This window comes from Tachypleus tridentatus, chromosome 1 (genome assembly GCF_004210375.1).
Source record: "Tachypleus tridentatus isolate NWPU-2018 chromosome 1, ASM421037v1, whole genome shotgun sequence".
Lineage (NCBI taxonomy): Eukaryota > Metazoa > Arthropoda > Merostomata > Xiphosura > Limulidae > Tachypleus > Tachypleus tridentatus.
The window spans coordinates 159,089,463-159,105,019 of record NC_134825.1 but is presented as its reverse complement, the minus strand read 5'-3'; the positions used below and the strand labels follow the sequence as shown (position 1 = coordinate 159,105,019).

At 35.4% G+C, this 15,557-nt stretch overlaps 1 protein-coding gene across 3 annotated transcripts in view; it reads right to left on the bottom strand.

Moving 5' to 3' along the window:
* Nucleotides 1-1,743: 1,743 nt before the first annotated feature.
* The window catches only part of LOC143228849 (uncharacterized), an 87,330-nt gene continuing 73,516 nt past the window's right edge, over nt 1,744-15,557 (bottom strand). For 2 of the 3 annotated variants that reach the window (XM_076460247.1, XM_076460262.1), the window contains 4 exons: nt 14,167-14,273; nt 12,037-12,190; nt 10,323-11,638; nt 1,745-5,139 (listed from right to left, as the gene is read on the bottom strand). In XM_076460247.1, the coding sequence (XP_076316362.1) occupies nt 5,138-5,139; nt 10,323-11,638; nt 12,037-12,190; nt 14,167-14,273 (1,579 nt within the window). In that variant the 3' untranslated portion in view covers nt 1,745-5,137. Of the gene's footprint in view, nt 5,140-10,322; nt 11,639-12,036; nt 12,191-14,166; nt 14,274-15,557 lie in introns of all 3 variants that reach the window. The other variant, XM_076460254.1, reaches the window with a different exon arrangement.

Sequence of the window (15,557 nt, the reverse complement as noted above, 5' to 3'; positions counted from 1 at the left end):
TTTTACCAACAAATAGTGAGACTGACCGACACATTATAACGCCCCCACGTCTGAGAGCGCCTTAACCACCTGGCCATGTCGGGCCTTAAAAAATAGTTAACTTATTTTATTTTTACGTCATCTTCCAAATACCGCAATGATGTAATTACGCTTTTTTTCATGATTTGCTTCTGTTGTACTAGCAATGAACACAATGAACATTATCGTGTTTAAAGAGTGGAGTTTTTTTTCCCCCTTTTTCGTATATCCGTCGTTAAAAAGATTGAAATATATATTATTTTGTCGAAGGATATTTTCACGTGTTTCTTTGTTCTTCAAAGTACGTCACAAATCCAAGTCCAATTATAATAAATAATCTGCTGGCTACATAACTTAGTCTCACACTTGTTTTAGTAATAAAAAAATAAAGTACAAAATACGTATACGGTTGTATTTTGCAAATATTAGGGAATCCAAGATTTTATATCTCAGTACTTTATACACTACTGTTCAGTCGAAACACGTAACTCAATAAGTGGTTATTTAGTTCAAACAATTTTCTTTTGATTTTTGTCATAATGGTGTTTTAAATAAATTCAAAAACAGTTTCAAATTACTTCCCGATTTTTTAAAGAATATACGTCACGAATTGATCAATACGTGTGTATTGAATATTCCGAGTCATTGCACTCCTTAAACACAAGACGATTTGAGATGAACAAGTTACAAGAGGAGGAAGAGAGTACGTGAAACAAATTGATGTATGTTAGTATCAGAAGGTCTGAAACATAAACATAATATCTTACATCGTAATATGCGTCTAGCACGGTATTTTGAGTTTTATAATGAACAGATTGAAGTCTGAAACATAATTCATTACATATGTCGAAGTAACCATAAAGGAATCATTCGGCCATCATTTCGAAGATATATAAAATGTTGCAGGGGTGATATATTAGTTGATGGAAATCAGTCCATCAGCTATAATAAACCCCTGATCTATGGATTCTGGCTTAGCGATAAGCTTGTGTTAGCATAGGTACCTCCTACTCAAGCCAAGTTCGCGGGCTATGCTTCATAAGTTATAGATGATGGTCTTCCCCCACGGCAAGATGTGGTGGTAACGGGAATGCTGGTAGTATTTTAGTATGCAAGACGCTTTACTAATAAACCGATCTGTTTTCTCGCCAGGGGCGCTATTCTAAAACAAGTGCGTAATGGTGGATCCAAATATCGTGGGAAAGTTGAACAGAAAAATAACTTTTGATACCTGAGGCATGCACAAGTTTTGTTTTATTAACGGCTATATATATAAACTGGACGCTAGTAACTAGTTTTCAGCAACTCAGAAAATGTTAAATGACTAACCAATAATAAAGTTTAGCCTTCTTAGGCCTAACAAATTTGATTATTCGCTAAATGTTTTGACAACACCTCCAGGGCTTGAAAATCCCAATCTGTCTGTTGAATGGTGTTACGAGCTTGTTTTCGTGATGTCAGAAAGTTTTATTATTACAAACATTTAACGCAAAACAAATACGTGTAAGTGAATTAGTATATCTTAAATATATCACAATTCTTTTATCATGCTATTTTTTTTCCTGGTAATAAATGCTTGTATGAAGAGTGCTATGACGTAATTGTGGAGGAAATACCAAACAATTATTCCCATGTGAAATATTAATTATTGCCATTATGTAGCAACACATTAGGAATTCTTAATGCTTTAGGTATTATAATACAATACAAGACAATAGTGATTATCAAAATATTTATTTGCATTAAACACATTTCCATAGTATTATAAAATATAAACCTTTTTTTTACATTAAATTCCTCAACCAGACAAAAAAAAAGTTTAGGATTTACACGCGTGTTTTAGCCACTTTAAAATTCATTTACTAACTACACATCAGTCATTGTTCATTATAAAGCACTAAAGACAGACAGCCTTGTACAGCACACTTTCTCAGTTCTATCACTTTCTGTTTACCGGTACAGATATATTACCCATCACTTCCTTTTATGGAGTTATTCGTACTGAGTACGTTAAATAATGCCATCAAAATGCAATACAAAATAAAAAAAAAAACTAATTTTTCAAACTATTATAGGATTCCGATTTGCTAACTTTGTTCCACGGGGTCAAGGACCGGTTAATACCGTTAACCTTTAGACATGCTTCTTCTTTTTAAGAATTAAAAAAATATATATATTATAGGATTCCGATTTGCTAACTTTGTTCCACGGGGTCAACGACATTGTTAATATCATTAACCTTTAGACACGCTTCTTGTTTTTAAGAATTAAAAAAATATATATATTATAAAACTACAATTTGCTAACTTTGTTTCACGGGGTCAAGGACATTGTTACTACCATTAACCTTTATACACGCTTCTTGTTTTCAAGAATTAAAAAAATATATATATTATAGGATTCCGATTTGCTAACTTTGTTCCATGGGGTCAAAGACATTGTTACTACCATTAACCTTTAGACACGCTTTTTGTTTTTAAGAATTAAAAAATATATATATATTATAGGACTACAATTTGCTAACTTTGTTCCACGGGGTCAAGGACATTGTTAATACCATTAACCTTTAGACACGCTTCTTGTTTTCAAGAATTAAAAAAAAAAAAAACATGGACAACGCTCAGTTACGAAATTTATTAAACCTATTATTCTTACTGGGTTTTCTGTTTGAGATGTTTGTATGTTGCGTTCAAAATCCGATTTTAAGTTACATTTTGGGATGGTGGACGATTTGTTATTCGTTCCAGTAACAGAAACATATAGAGGAGTGGGGTAGTCGATGCATTTCTTCATGGCTTTTCAATCCATTCTGGGAAGGCCTGGCAACTGAAAACACTGTTTATGCGAAACAAAATTTCTGATTACTTTGATAGATTATATAACAAAGGCTCTGCTAGAGTAGTTTTAAGGTTACAGCACCTTTGGCACGTGTAATGAAGGCTCTACTAAAGTAGGTTTTTGGTCATCTAGCAGTCTTGGTGTTTTGGTTGCTTAACCTTGGATCATGTAATGAAGGCTCTACTAAACTAGGTTTTCGGTTGGTTGCTGTATGTATTTTAAACTTCGCTCAAAACTACTTTATGTCTGACTGAGCTAACAGTTTCCAATTTTGATGTGACAAACTTGAGGGAAGACAGCTAGTCAATGGTACCCACTCCGAACCCTCCGGATACGTTTTACCAACGAATAGCGGGATTGATCATCACAATTCAATGCCCCCACGACTGAAAAGGAGAGCATAAACGTGGGTAGGATTCAAACAAGTTATCTTCAGATTGTGAGTCGAGTGCCCCAGCCACCAGGGCGCGTTGAAACGTATAATGAATGGTCTGATGCTGTGAATTTCGGTTTTCTATTAGTCTTGGCGTGTGCAGTGAAGTTTCTCCAACAGTAAGCTTTCAGTTCTTACCATCACTGGCACGTGTTCTAGCTTATACATAATGAACTCATAATGACGAAAGAAAATTAATTCGCTTTACAAAGGTAACACATTTTAAACAATTCATAAACGACAAAAAGTAAATGATATATAAATTCACATTGAATGCAAAAAGAAAAAAATAACCAACAAAAAAGTAGTAAAACTGAATTTCATCACCGTTTCTCAGTGGCTCTTAGTAGATTTACAAGGAAATCTAAAATAATTTCTACACTTTACACAACTTCTAACAATAAATACGTAAAAAGATCAGACTAAGTCATATACCTTTAATCACAAATGAGGAACATCATCCTAAAACTCCATGATTTTTCCAGTTTAAATGAACATGAACTGGAATGTATGAAAACTTGCATGAAAAACTTTTAAAACTGAGGTAATTAACAAAAAAAAAGCTAATAATCTACACACGATTCTAGTAGAAAATGTATATACAAAACCTCAACAAAGGATGGACGGCGAGTCGACGCTGTTAAGTACAAACGTGGCAATAACAAACAAAATTGGCTTGTGAAGAGTCATACAGTTGGTTTCTGTGAAAACGTTTGTACGTTTATAAGGTGTTTACTTACTGTCAAAAACAAGAAACCCTTTAAGATTACAAAACTATAGGTAACCAGAAAATTGTGAAAGTTCTCTCTTTCTGTGACTTCAAGTCAGTTATTAACTATATTCAGAAATAAATCATTACACGTTTAAAATCTATCGCAAAAGCTTGTGATATCTCTATATTCAGTGAGGCCCCTTTCTTTTGACACTGTGTGACCCACCTGACCCGAATATGCACGATGCTTGGCAAATCATAGAAGCGTCATCTACAGAAAATTACATGGAATGATTGGTTTGTTTCAGAAAATTGCGCAAAATTTCACAAGGGCTACCTGCGCTATTCGCCCCTAATTTTGAACTTCTAGACTAGAGGGAAGGCAGCTTGTCATCAGCACCCACCGTCAATGTTTAGGTGACTCTAATCGAATAATGGGATTTGACAGTCACTCTTATAACGTACTTACAGCTCTAACGTGCGGAGTGCGATTTTGCGGCAACGCGACACGAATCCAAAACCATCGGATGAACCGTAAGCCGAGGACATGAAGAAAAAGGTCTACCTATCAATAAAGATACGTTATATTGTATTCCACTGTTCAGAATTAAAAAGCACTACGGTGAAAACAAAAGACTAAAAATGTGTGAACACTGTTATACAAAAATGGATATGAGGTGTGGAAAGAGAAGTGATATAACATTTTTTATTACATAACGCAAGGTAACTGAAACCTTCTAGACGCTTCACTTTAAAAATCTTTAGTGTAATGGTATTTTGAGATGTTTTACTTTTGTTTAAGGCATAAAATCATTCATACAAAAATACACTAAAAAGTACACAAAATAATCAGTTATGCAAATGAAATTCTTAAAAAAATACTTGCACGTTACAGACCAATAATCATTTATTTTGATCACTTAACAATTAATAAATTAGCTGAATAGAAACGGGAATATTTGATCAACAGAAAGTATTCCAAATAATTTTTATATATATCACATTATGAAACGTTAGATCTTCCTCCATCTCGTTTGGTAAGAACGTAAGTAGATCACGTTGTTGGCAATATGCCATACTCTATATACAGTTCCGTCTGTTAATGGCCACAACTTTAATGGTAGGTACAAAGGAAACTCTGAAATAAATGAACCAAAGTATACTGTTAAACGCTTTGAAACTAAATTTTAAAAGAAATTCTTCTAACAGTAGTGACTTGGTGACATAATGACTACAAATTTAATTAGAGAGACAAGGACACTTTAAAATAAATGAGACAAAACATACTGTTCAACACTTTTAAACTAAATTTCAAAAGAAAATATTTTATTAGGAGTAAGTTGGTGACAATGGCCACAATTTTAATAGCAGGTACATAGGATGCTCCGAAATAAATGAACTTGGTGATAATACGTGATACCTGGTTAATACGCACGTAAATAATTTAGTAACGTAGTTACTTCTGGTTAAAATGTACAGAAGTAACATAAATATTGTTTGATTAGGACATATCCAAGCAACGTGGTTGCTATACCTCAGGATTATTTAGTGCATACATAAGTAAATTGGGCATTATGGGTATAGTTGCAGATTATAAATCACGTATATATAGTTCGAGTGCACGGCCCGGCATGGCCAAGCGTGTTAAGGCGTGCGACTCGTAATCAGAGGGTTGCGGGTTCGCATCCCCGTCGCGCCAAAGAAGCTAGCCCTGTTAGCCGTGGGGGCGTTATAATTCTTCGGTCAATCCCGCTATTCATTGATAAAAAAGTAGCCCAAGAGTTGGCGGTGGGTGGTGATGACTAGCTGCCTTCCCTTTAGTCTTACACTACTAAATTAGGGACGGCCAGCACAGATAGCTCTAGAGTAGCTTTGTGCGAAATTCAAAAAACAAACAAACAAACAAACTTCGAGTGAAATACGTAATAGTTGGTAAGGAAGGTGAATCAGTGGCTTAAGTACCAGATATTAGGAAAATTGCAGTGGTTGGTTGTTTTGCAGAGATATATTACTATTTGTTTTAGGTGGCGGGACGGTTTCAATATATATGTATTACCTACTTTGTCTGTGTTGAGGTATGAAATAAATGTAGGTACTGCTGGTTAACTATTCTAAAGGTACCTAAATAACTATATATGCAATGGCTGGTTAGTTTATATCTAGATTAATTTGTAAGAATTTTTTCTTCTACACATAATTTTTAGTCTCGATATGAAGTTTGTTACTTACGCCCACTACTTAAGTTATTTGCTATTTTTAAGAATATAGTGTAATTTGCTCAGTTTTCGCTTTCAAGTATTCGTGACCTTGTATGTGGTTGACACTCGTATTTTATAACCCGGATTTAATTGAATCTTAAATCCGGAAACACTTTAAATCCTATGACTTATTGTATTTAAAACTCTCGTGTCTTTGACTAGAAGACATGTGACTTCTGAAGTAGTGTGACATAACCTTGGTTATGACGTATAAACTTTTGTATGCTTAACTTTGAAATATAAGATTTTACGTGTAAACTAGCAATACATGATTTTAAAACTTAACTCTAGGACTAATTATTCACGACGTTTATTTGTTTGTTTGTTAATAAGCAAAGCTACGGATTGGGCTACCTGTGCTCTGCCTGCTTCTGGGTATTAGAAACTTACTTTAAGTGGGGCAACCATTCAAAGTTACCGCTGAGCTACTCAACCAATGAGGGAAATTATGACATTTGATTCTGAAATTTAGGACATTTAAGCATCATCTCCCTTAATCTTAATTCAGGATTTAGGACATTTAAGCATCAATTCCTTCATCTTAATTCAGAATCTAGGACATTTAAGCATAAATTCCTTCATCTTAATTCAGGATTTAGGGCATTTAAGCATCAATTCCTTCATCTTGATTCAGGACTTAGGACATTTAAGCATCAATTCCTTCATCTTAATTCAGGATTTAGGACATTTAAGCATCAATTCCTTCATCTTAATTCAGGATTTAGGACATTTAAGCATCAATTCCTTGATCTTGATTCAGGACTTAGGACATTTAAGCATCAATTCCTTGATCTTGATTCAGGACGTAGGACATTTAAGCATCAATTCCTTCATCTTAATTCAGGATTTAGGACATTTAAGCATCAATTCCTTAATCTTAATTCAGGATTTAGGACATTTAAGCATCAATTCCTTCATCTTGATTCAAAACGTAGGACATTTAAGCATAAATTCCTTCATCTTAATTCAGGATTTAGGACATTTAAGCATCAATTCCTTCATCTTAATTCAGGATTTAGGGCATTTAAGCATCAATTCCTTCATCTTGATTCAGGACTTAGGACATTTAAGCATCAATTCCTTCATCTTAATTCAGGATTTAGGGCATTTAAGCATCAATTCCTTCATCTTGATTCAGGACTTAGGACATTTAAGCATCAATTCCTTGATCTTGATTCAGGACGTAGGACATTTAAGCATCAATTCCTTCATCTTAATTCAGGATTTAGGACATTTAAGCATCAATTCCTTAATCTTAATTCAGGATTTAGGACATTTAAGCATCAATTCCTTCATCTTGATTCAAAACGTAGGACATTTAAGCATAAATTCCTTCATCTTAATTCAGGATTTAGGACATTTAAGCATCAATTCCTTAATCTTAATTCAGGATTTAGGGCATTTAAGCATCAATTCATTCATCTTGATTCAGGACTTAGGACATTTAAGCATCAATTCCTTCATCTTAATTCAGGATTTAGGACATTTAAGCATCAATTCCTTCATCTTAATTCAGAATTTAGGACATTTAAGCATCAATTCCTTAATCTTAATTCTGGATTTAGGACATTTAAGCATCAATTCCTTCATCTTGATTCAGGATTTAGGACATTTAAGCATCAATTCCTTCATCTTGATTCAGGACTTAGGACATTTAAGCATCAATTCCTTAATCTTAATTCAGGATTTAGAACATTTAAGCATCAATTCCTTAATCTTAATTCAGGATTTAGGGCATTTAAGCATCAATTCCTTCATCTTGATTCAGGACTTAGGACATTTAAGCATCAATTCCTTCATCTTAATTCAGGATTTAGGACATTTAAGCATCAATTCCTTCAACTTAATTCAGGATTTAGGACATTTAAGCATCAATTCCTTCATCTTGATTCAGGACTTAGGACATTTAAGCATCAATTCCTTGATCTTGATTCAGGACGTAGGACATTTAAGCATCAATTCCTTCATCTTAATTCAGGATTTAGGACATTTAAGCATCAATTCCTGAATCTTAATTCTGGATTTAGGACATTTAAGCATCAATTCCTTTATCTTGATTCAGGACTTAGGACATTTAAACATCAATTCCTTCATCTTGATTCAGGACTTAGGACATTTAAGCATCAATTCGTTAATCTTAATTCAGGATTTAGGGCATTTAAGCATCAATTCCTTCATCTTGATTCAGGACTTAGGACATTTAAGCATCAATTCCTTAATCTTGATTCAGGATTTAGGACATTTAAGCATCAATTCCTTCATCTTGATTCAGGACTTAGGGCATTTAAGCATCAATTCCTTCATCTTGATTCAGGACTTAGGACATTTAAGCATCAATTCCTTAATCTTGATTCAGGATTTAGGACATTTAAGCATCAATTCCTTTATCTTGATTCAGGACTTAGGCATTTAAGCATCAATTCCTTCATCTTGATTCAGGATTTAGGACATTTAAGCATCAATTCCTTAATCTTAATTCAGGATTTAGGACATTTAAGCATCAATTCCTTCATCTTGATTCAGGACTTAGGGCATTTAAGCATCAATTCCTTCATCTTGATTCAAGATTTAGGACATTTAAGCATCAATTCCTTAATCTTGATTCAGGATTTAGGACATTTAAGCATCAATTCCTTTATCTTGATTCAGGACTTAGGGCATTTAAGCATCAATTCCTTCATCTTGATTCAGGATTTAGGACATTTAAGCATCAATTCCTTAATCTTAATTCAGGATTTAGGACATTTAAGCATCAATTCCTTCATCTTGATTCAGGACTTAAGACATTTAAGCATCAATTCCTTCATCTTGATTCAAGATTTAGGACATTTAAGCATCAATTCCTTCATCTTGATTCAGGATTTAGGACATTTAAGCATCAATTCCTTCATCTTAATTCAGGATTTAGGACATTTAAGCATCAATTCCTTCATCTTGATTCAGGACTTAGGACATTTAAGCATCAATTCCTTGATCTTGATTCAGGATTTAGAACATTTAAGCATCAATTCCTTCATCTTGATTCAGGACTTAGGACATTTAAGCATCAGTTCCTTAATCTTAATTCAGGATTTAGAACATTTAAGCATCAATTCCTTCATCTTAAATTTTACTGTTTTAAATCTTAGAATTTAGTATCTTAATACTATACAGTTTTTTCATTATATAAGTTATTTCAACTTATTTTTTATTACTTGTTTATTGAGTTATATTCGAATAAAGATACACAAGATATAAATTAATTAAAGCTGTAATGCGAGCTGTTTCCTCTCTATTAACTTTCAAACAACGGTTATATTTTAAAATCGTTTACTAGTGGCGAGGTCCACAAATTACATCAAAATGAGTAATTTAATGATTTTTGTCTATTACAGTTCTCGATGTAAAGAAACGGTCAAATGGAGGCCCGAGTAGAGTAATTAAAACAGTTATAATGTGTTTGATTATACCTTTATTAGTGTGTTTATGTGTATGTAATTCGTGTGCTATTAGGAGCCTGTGTAATCGACAAAGCAATAAACTCATGAACACTTTGATGTATAAATAGTTTAGAAACATGTGTTCAAACGTTGCTGGGGTTTGTATCAGTAATTTCATGGTTAATTACACAGCTTCACTTATATGTATCTATATTAAAATATTTAGTTGTAAAACTGGATGGCTGTGGTATCAAATATAATAGCATGAAAATATTTTTTATCTGTACAATAAACGTGTTATTTCTCTAATAAGTTGATGTTCAGAGAGCATGTAAAGACAAACGTTTTAACATAATCAAGTAAACGGATAATTCTATAAAAACTAACACTAGACTATATTAAGTTAAACATATATTTATTTTAATTTTAACAAAACCTTATATGACAATGATAAGAGTTATTTTTTCTTACAGAAATGGGAAAAATAAAGAAAATAGTGTTAGGAACATGGCAGTATATATACTGTTACAAACGTTTTTATGAATTTATGATAATTTTATCAAACTGAAATAAAAGAGAGAGAGAGAAAATGAATATGAAAAAGAACTTGGGCTTATGTGGATTTGCTGATGTCTTCTACTTACATGAGGGATCCTGGGATTGCTTCTTCGAGTTCTCGATGAAACTGGATGTCAGTTTTTCTGGAGAGTGGAGTTGGTGTTTTCTGTGGACTAGACTGGATCTGTTCAACCGCTGAGGAGGCGACGTGTGACCATTGTCTGGCAAGTTATAGTGGACGAGACCACCCTGACTGACATCATCAAAGGGCGTACCGACAGAAGCAAGTAAGCCATTTCGGCTCAGATCCATCATGTCCTTGGGACCTTCCCGGTCAGCAAGGCTGTACGGGCCTTGGATCTGAAAGGATGACCGGTGTTCCTCATAACCTGCTGCATGTGATCGGTGGTAGCTTTTGGGGTAATTCAGAGCATGCTCGTGATCATAGAACCTCCCATTGTCCATTCTTTGATATTTAGTGAAAGCTCTATCTCCACAAACTGTCCGATAATCCGTGTCTTTAGTCATTACTTCTGTAAAGCCAGTGTGCGAATTCTCTATGCTGTAACCGAAGCGCGGAAAGAATGCACCACTGTCACCGTTAAGAACCGGAAGGGAGCAAAAGTCTGAAAGAGGTCGGAAGTCCTTGAAGGACCGAGAAACGTCTTCTGCACTGTCGGCAAGAATTCGAGTACTTTCGGACAGAATAGCCGAAATCGTCGAGCCAGGTGGTACGTAGGAATTGGTGTCACGAGGGTAGTGGATGTAAGAGATCATATTTGAAACATCATCAGTGTTTGTGGGTGTCAAGGACTGCTCAACGTCCGTAACCCTTTCTTCCGAAGTTACTTGTTTCTGACTATGGATTCCTCCAAGGTGGGGGTAAGGGACGGTTAAAAGCACCTGAGAGCTTCCATAGTAGCCACTTGGGGGAGCGATCGCACTTATTTCTGGAACTTGTACTGGAAACCCGACTCCACTGCTGAAACTGGAAGACGAGTATGGAAACGAAGCTCGTGTTCGACTCGTTACTTTAGGCTTACTCTCAGTTCCTTCGGTACACGGAGAGGGCGCTCTTTTCAAGGCTTGACATCTAGAACCTTCTGGAACATTGGAATAGGGCGCAGATAGTCCTTCTTCGTGAGGCGAAGTACCATATTGAAGAAAACTGGAATGTTGGGAGGACCCGTTCAAAGGAGTTCCAGGGGGGTGGATGTGGTAAGCCGTTGCAGGAAGGGCATTCTCTGGTGGTGGAGGGTGGTGGTACGACATCATAGTAGGATAGTAGTTTGGAAGACGTGTAGCGTGTGTCTCATACGAAATTCCGTAATGCATTTTAGATTGAAGAGAGTAAAACTGATAAAGCCAGCTGTTTACTCGCATTACTGCTGCTTCCCTTTCGCTAAAAAATAAGAAACGCATATTAGAGGGGTAAGTCTTCAGATTTGAACATAAACTCTGCATTTCTTAAAACTAAAAAGCTAGTAACTTAAAATGCCGATTTCCAATCAACTGTAAAAACAAATATCTTTATTACAGTAGCCTCTACCGTTTTCACTGGATTCTGTCTCATCATTCAATACTTAAGTAACATTTTAATACAGTGATGTGTCACTAATGCACTGACGTTTCCTTACAAGAAACGTATACACGAAGTTGATCATAAGAAGTTTTGGAAGTTAACACTTTTTTTTTCTCTTTGTATAAACGTGCGAGAAAATCTAAGGTGGCGTTTCCTTCTTCCAAAAAACAAAAAGGAATAATGATAGGTAAGTCAGGTTAGGTGACCTCTAAGCTCACCTGAGGACTTGATTGGTACAAACGATGACCGGCTGCTGGGAGTTATCTGAGCTGTCCTTCACCTGGAGTACAGCATGCACCCATATCCATCTTCCAGCAGTGTTCTGGAGCCGGAGCAACAGGATACATGACCGTTCCTGCTCGGACTGCGTGACTGCGTAATCGGAAAAAAAACAAAAAAGAGAACACTCCGGTGAAAGTTGTTTAACCTCTGTGGTTCTTATAAAACTACATGTAATAAATATAACAATTTTTTGAGAACGTGCTACTAGCTGAGCAAGAAGTCTCAATTTTCCAGAAATTATTTACCCCACTTTTTTGTCACTAGACATTTTACACCTAATGTATACCTCCGCGGAACAAATTTGTTTCTCAGTCCCAATAAGCTATTTAAGCCGGAAAAAAAATCACTGAACTTGTATTAATTGTCTTATAACGTAACGGAACCACAACTAGGGTCTTCTTGAACCTACTGACATTTTTCCAATATACTATAAGAAAGATATGAGATGATAAAGAGGCAAACCCTATCGAAGAGTCCCCTGATAAAAATAAACTAAAAAGCAAAATCGGCCAAATCAGCTAGAAAGAGAAGAAAGAGGGGTAAACAGTTGGATTAGGAGTCCAAGGGCGTGTTTCATTATTAACTTGCCCGGCATGGCCAGGTGGGTTAGGGCGTGCGACTCGTAATCTGAGGGTTCGCATCCCCGTCGCTACAAACATGCTCGCCTTTTCAGCCGTGAGTACGTTATAATGTGACGGTCAATCCCACCATTCATTGGTAACAGAGTAGCCCAAGAGGTGGCGGTGGGTGGTGATGACTAGCTGCCTTCCATTTAGTCTTACACTGTTAAATTAGGAACGGCTAGCGCAGATAGCCCTCGAGTAGCTGCGCGAAATTCAAAAACAAACAAACATTATTAACTCTGTAATTGTTGGAAGGTTAACCTAAGTATACATCTAAAAAAAACAACGGAATAGGAAAAGATTTTACAGTTATTTTCATGTATTGTCACTTGTTTCTATTGAGGAAAGAAGAAAAAAGGAAACGGACCAGAAAATAGAGAGAAAACGGCCTCAAACTTTTCAGATATTTATACGTAAAAAGTATAAAACCATACTTGAAAATATTTTTCTCTGTTTTATTTTAGTAATAAATTCCTTATTTGCAGAAATCGGCAATATATCAGAATTTTTCCAACCTGTTAATAATTTTTAAAAACAATATATTCTCTTTAGAATTTCGCGAAAAACTTCTCAAGGGCTATATATCTCCGCTAACCATCTCTAATTTTAAATTGGTAGGCTAGAGTGGAGGAAGCTAACCAACACCATCCACCACCAGCTCTGGGGTTGCTCTTTTAACAACGAATAGTGTGATTTAACCGTCACATTATAACGCTCCCACGGCTGAAAGGGTGAACATGTTTAAACAGTAATATAAACATGACATTTTTTTTAAATTAATGTTATTTGATTTTATTAACTAACCAGATTATCATGGATAAACAGTCATATCAGGCCTAGAATTCAGGTAATAACGTTTGTTTGTTTGTTTTTTGAATTTTGCGCAAAGCTCCACGAGGGCTAGCCGTCCCTAATTTAGCAGCGTAAGACTAGAGGGAAGACGGCTAGTCATCACCACCCACCGCCAACTCTTGGGCTACTCTTTTACCAACGAATAGTAGGATTGACCGATACATTATAACGCCTTCAGGGCCTTAATTACCTAGCCATGCTGGGCCTCAATAATAGTTTAACGAAACCTAACAATAACCAATATAATAAGGGACGTTTTTTTTTCAGCACGTATAACAAAAATACAGATCTTAATAACACGTATTCCAAACAGTTTAGAAATAACTCACAAATTTTTGCTGATGGAGGAATTGAAGATAAACGTCATTCAGTACACACAAAATTCACTAGACACAATACATAGATGACTAATCGATTAGTTTCATAATAATTAAATAAGGTACCTTGATGATATGTATTTGTCTTATTTTGTCTTATTATAGCTGTAATATTAAAAGCTCAGATTTTCCTTTAATTTTTTTACGTTATGTACTTCATCCTGATTCCGCTGATGATACAGAGAGCTGTATTTCTATTTTGATGAATACTTACTGAGTCTGTGTTTGGACTGAGCTTCTCTCAGATGGTCCCAGTGTAGAAGTTCGTACCAAGATACGCCTTGCAGGCTTGACTTTGTGTAGCCTAAATAGAACTCTCCACTGTAATAAAAAAAAAATAGAAAATTTGCAAAAAACAATTATATTTGTATTCGCAAACTCCTTATCTTATACTGTTTGTTTACTGTTCGTACATTTATTACAGTACAAAAGTACAAACTAGACTAAACAGTGTAAGATCACAATACGACACTCACGTTTTCGTAAAACATAATGACGAACGTCCAACAAGATCTGAAGGCCTGGCATGGCCAGGTGGTTAAGGCACTCGACTCGTAAACGGAGAGGTGCGAGTTCGAATCCCCGTCATATCAAACATGCTCGCCCTTTCACCCGTGAGTGCGTTATAATGTGACGGTCAATCCCACTATTCATTGGTAAAAGAGTAGCCCAAGAATTGGCGGTGGGTGGTGATGACTAGCTGCCTTCCATCTAGTTTACATTGTAAAATTAGAGACGACAAGTGCAGATAGCCCTCGTATAGCTTTGCGCGAAATTCAAAACAAACCAAACCAACAAGATCTGAGTTTTGACTATTAATTTTTCAATTGCATTGCTACTTCTGTATCATTGGTGTGCAAATATGAGGTTAAAAACAACTTTCCAGGGGCACAAATTGCGCCACACTAAAATACTTTAGCGAGAACTTCTGCCATTGGATAAAACACAACGAGTAAGTTTGTCCCTGGAGATTAGCTTGTTTTGAATTTCGCATAAAGCTAAACGAGGCTATCTGCGCTATCTTTAAAGAAGAAAAGTCCATCTTTCAAAAGTTGTTGGGTTTTGGTGTTTTTATTTCATTTCTGTTAAGCCTTTTTTGACCCACGTCATTTTCTAACATCATGAACACAACGAGCAAAGACGTTCCTTAAACAATATTTAGTGAACAGTATTCATGAACATTGTACACACTGCAACATTTGTTTGTAAGATGGATCAGACACGAAGTTATACAACTAGATTAAAGTTTCCTATACGGTTTGGCAACGACGGTGAACCTTTGATAGTGTGTTTACCAGTAACTGATGCGAATTTATAAAAACTCTGAAGAACATTTCTGCTCTGAATATGGCTAAGTGAAACCATTGTGAGTGTCTTTACCAGTAACTGATGCGAATTTATAAAAACTCTGAAGAACATTTCTGCTCTGAATATGGCTAAGTGAAACCATTGTGAATGTGTTTACCAGTAACTGATGCGAATTTATAAAAACTCTGAAGAACATTTCTGCTCTGAATATGGCTAAGTGAAACCATTGTGAATGTGTTTACCAGTAACTGATGCGAATTTATAAAAACTCTGAAGAACATTTCTGCTCTGAATATG